Raw genomic sequence first — 4,267 nt, forward strand, 5'->3', positions numbered from 1 at the left:
AAGCCCATAAGCTTTCTGATTATAGCCTACCGACAACCAAAGTCGTCTTCAAGAGTCAACAAAAGCAAATGAGAAATTAACTGCTTTTTTTATTGAAATGCCGAATTAATTCTGAATACTTTCTCCTAGGCATTGAACACTACTGAGACGACTTGGCTAAAGAGGCGGACTTATAATATGTCGGACCATACCTGTGTCTACACCCAAAAAATCGACCTGAATGAAACGAACTACAAATTTGAGCAAGGCTACATGACTGGTCATACTAAGTAAGTATATTTTCTAGCAGCATCAATAAGCATGGCCATGCATTCATTTCTTCACATTTCTTTAATACGAGACCACCGACATCGAAATACAATCTCACCGTCTCATTTACTGGGATAATAAAATCCAACAACACCGTTAGGTGCCATGCCACAGCTGTCACGCAGTCAACAAACTTCAGTGTTCCTGATCGCAACATGAACTAGTAAAAATGAGTTTTTTTTATAATAACCATGATTCTCATTGCTCGGAAAGCGCCAGCGTGTGAAGGCAGACCGGTACTATAATGCAGTGATTCCTTTTACTCGATTCTTACCTTTCTTATGAGCCACCGAACGACCGAACATGGTCATAACGTAGATGGAGTGCTGCTCGAAGAAATATGAAGAGGGAAATCGAAAAACGAATAAAAAGAATCATTACATTGCCCGGGCATTTTATCCTGATCCGAAGGTGGGCAGGAATTTCGTCGGCAAAAATTCCCCAAGTCAAAGGGCGGATGTAACAACACATGCCCTTCACTAGCCTTCTGGGCTAGTGAAGGGCATGGGCCAGAGCACCGCCGTATAAGTTGTGTCCCTCTTCGTACCCTTCTTTTCTGGCGTTATCACTCCTAATCCGTGGCTTGGTTGTAGCAAAAGTTTACTCGTACGCCATAGACGCGGTAGCTCATTCAACCGAGAACCATTGCGCTTCAGCCTCTCAATGCCTTTGTCCTCCTCTTCAATGCTGGCGCACACTCCGATGGCTTCGCGCTTCACGCAGATAAAGGCCGCTCGCACTGACCAACGAAATTACCGATGCTTCGCCACTTCCTCGTGGCCCCCGAGCTAGGCATTGGGCAGAGTTAATTCTTCAGTGTAACTCCCGGTACAGCTGGTGCCTTGGTGATCGAATGCGTAATCATGCGGTTATTTTCATATTTCGCGCGTTTGCTTTATACCGCGAAAAAAAATAATTACGCCACGCAAAGCACATTCAAAACAACTGAATCGGGTGTTTTAAAGCACAATTATTACGTTTCTATGAAAAGTCGCGCTCTCATTTCAGAAATTATAGACGTTTGTTAATCTGCTGTATTTATTGATAGCTCAATTATGAAAAAAAAATGTTCCTGGTGCAGTACGTCACTGCTGACAGTGACGTACTGCATTTTTAACATTTAGGTTCGGCCAACTTCAACAGAGAAGCCAACAATACAAAAGCATAGCCCCGATCAGTGCTCTTAGTCTATGTTCAGATCTACGATAACCGCACAGTCCACACTAAGGTGATATCATTTGGAAAGAAGGAATACGATCCCGAATTGCTTTTTATAAGGCTACTGCCGCAACAACATTTCTGTAGAAATGCAAAAGTAGAACTCAAGGAGTTACTGGAAAACTTACTGCCAGAAGAGGACCGGCACGGCTGGGATGCCTGCTATACTGCCAATCAATTCTAAACAGAAGAGTTTTGGTAATCGATAATCTGATAGCTATAGAAATTACTCTTGGGGCGCAGCACCACAAAGCATGTCGACGTCGTCCATCTCGTGTGGGCGTGCACACTCTCTAGCTAGCAGTTACTCAATATTTTAATCAGGTTACCCGCAACCATTCGTCCCGAAAGCTTCTAGTAATGGACAAGGCCATGAGGAAACCCATAGAAAGGAAATAAATTCCAGTACTCGGGCATTGAGAACCCCGGAGAGACGCTTTCCCCGCGCAACGTTACCTTGCCTAATCCTACTTCCCCTGCATTATTGAATATTATACAATAGCGGTGTTGTCACTCCTAAAATCATGGGAAGTTCATGTGCCTTTACGAATGCAGCAGCATAATTGAGCCCTAAGGGCAGGCAATAAAGAGATGAAAAGCTGCATAGAAGGCAGCCCAAATAAACCAAATACCGTCGCTTTTGCTTTTCGGTTTCGCTCCGATGTGAAAAAAAAATCTTAGCCTTCCGGTTCAGTTCTGCTTCATGCAGAAATAGTTTTTTTTTCTTTTGGTTCTTGTTTTCGGTTTCCTGTTCAGTTCCGTTTCAATGCCCTGGTGATGAGGCATATCTTGCGGCACCAAATGTTCAGCAACCTCACCCCCCTCGGCCCCTGAGGCTAGTTGTACGGAAGAGGGAGATTTGTAACGACGCCGCGGCAATGAAGAACGGTGCGTACAAGAAGCGGATGGCGCCGTCAGACTCCTATCGAACGCCAGTGAGGCGTTCCTTAACCTTCCTGGCTAAAATGCATTTCGCGGAGGCGTGTACACGGGGAAGAGCGTACCGAGGACTGGTCGTTGAGCCAAGAAAAGGCAGGCGGTCGACAGTAACGAGTTGGCTGGCGGTGGTTGCAGTAGCTTGAGACAGGGTCACGCACATGGCTGTGGTAACACACCGGACGAGGACTAACCTCACGTAGCGCCATGTACATTTCAGGCATGTCATTAGGCGTAGCTCGGCGGTGCCTATTCGCACCGTCGAGCTACGCGCCATAACCAACTGGCGGGTGTTGGCAGAAACCACTGAACCGGGAGCCCGAATCATACTCGAACCCGGAATTATGTTCCTTACCGTGAAGCGCTGGACAGCTCTGCGCTCGTCAGTGTCCGCAGAGGTCACCGCTTGCTGTCTCACAGGAGGAGACTGCCGGCATGTCGTCTTGTGCAGGGAATAGGTACTCGGGAAGGCTGTAGTACCTCGCGTCATTTCTTTATGGCGCCGCAGCTGTAAGCAGAAATTTTTCCTATCGAGGCCGCCAATTCAAACGACGAGTATACGAACATGGACACACGCAACAATCATGACGTTCGCTAACCGGCAGAACTTGGGTGTTAACTTAAACCTACGCATTTTTAGTGTCTCAAAAATTCATCGCATCTGAAGGTCGTTGGACAACGAGTTGATGTTCTCGTTACAAATAATTAAATTATGAATATATTTGGCTACCCTTCTAGGTGGCGTCCAACTTTGTCTTTTTCAGACATTCGTAGATGCGCACACTTGCACAGATTAAGTATCGCTTCTATGTGTTGCGTATATATAGCATATGCTTGTCCAGAAAGCTGCTGCCTTTGGGCGAGCGTCAGCTCGGCGCGTTCCTTCTTTGTGGCAGGGTCATCAAAGCATTTCATTATTTAGCCAACAACGTAAATACCATGACATAAGTGTGTTTTCATGTTTGTAAAACCTCAACATGTGTTGTCTATGTCAAAGCGAACACGACAGCCTTGAGCTGGGCTGTTAAATCCCACTAATCGTGCCTGCTCACTTCATTGCAGTGGATCAGCCAGTCATCATCATCTTCTCCCGCTTTTCCCTCGAATGTGCGGGGCTCTCTGTGAGGTGATGATTGACTCACAGCCGTTGAGGTCGGAGCATCGCTGTTGCTGTTAATTTCCGTTGCAAAAGGGGAAGTGCGGCCAGGCGGCGACTGCGACGAAGCCTCAGTGGTTATTTGGTTGGTCGCGTTTGCCCGCACCTCCACCGAAACTATAACGCTGGCCAAAGGCGTTTATTTCTTGAAATACGCGGTAGCGGGTAAAAGACGGGCGAGGCGCCGAAAATTTCTCTTATCCTTCTCTTCTTCTGTCCAGCAAATAACACTCCCTCTTGTTCGGCTAACCGCGAGAATGTATTTACTTGCAATGTTCGAAAAACGCGCCGGCAATCCTAGTACTCTTCCTCATGTGCACGAGGAATTTTGCAAATCCACAGCTCGCATCAATAATTTATTACACGGCGTTCTACCCGTTCTCCTTCTTTCCCATTTTTTTTTTTTTTTACCAGCGAAGCTGTTTGAGTCAACCGTAAAAAGTTCGCGTTTCAAGAAACTGTCATCATCAGCATTGGCTCGAGCCAACGTTAGCTCGATCGTCGTCGTCTTCTTCCGAAGCTGGCTCGTTGGTGCCCCTCGGGTTGCGCTCGTGCTCGTGCTCGGCACGCGCTCGTGCCACTGCTCCCGCGTTCGTCGTCGTCGTCTTCTTCCACAGCTGTCTGCGCGGCCGCTAATCATTCCAGCGT

At 47.0% G+C, this 4,267-nt stretch overlaps 1 protein-coding gene across 3 annotated transcripts in view; it reads left to right on the plus strand.

Moving 5' to 3' along the window:
• The window catches only part of LOC119450602 (uncharacterized), a 126,765-nt gene that overhangs the window by 4,078 nt on the left and 118,420 nt on the right, over positions 1-4,267 (plus strand). For all 3 annotated transcript variants that reach the window (XM_049666016.1, XM_049666014.1, XM_049666015.1), the window contains exon 2: positions 130-269. In XM_049666016.1, coding sequence (XP_049521973.1) covers positions 130-269 — 140 coding nt within the window. The remainder of the gene's footprint in view (positions 1-129; positions 270-4,267) is intronic.

This window comes from Dermacentor silvarum, chromosome 4 (assembly GCF_013339745.2).
Source record: "Dermacentor silvarum isolate Dsil-2018 chromosome 4, BIME_Dsil_1.4, whole genome shotgun sequence".
Taxonomy (NCBI): Eukaryota; Metazoa; Arthropoda; class Arachnida; order Ixodida; family Ixodidae; genus Dermacentor; species Dermacentor silvarum.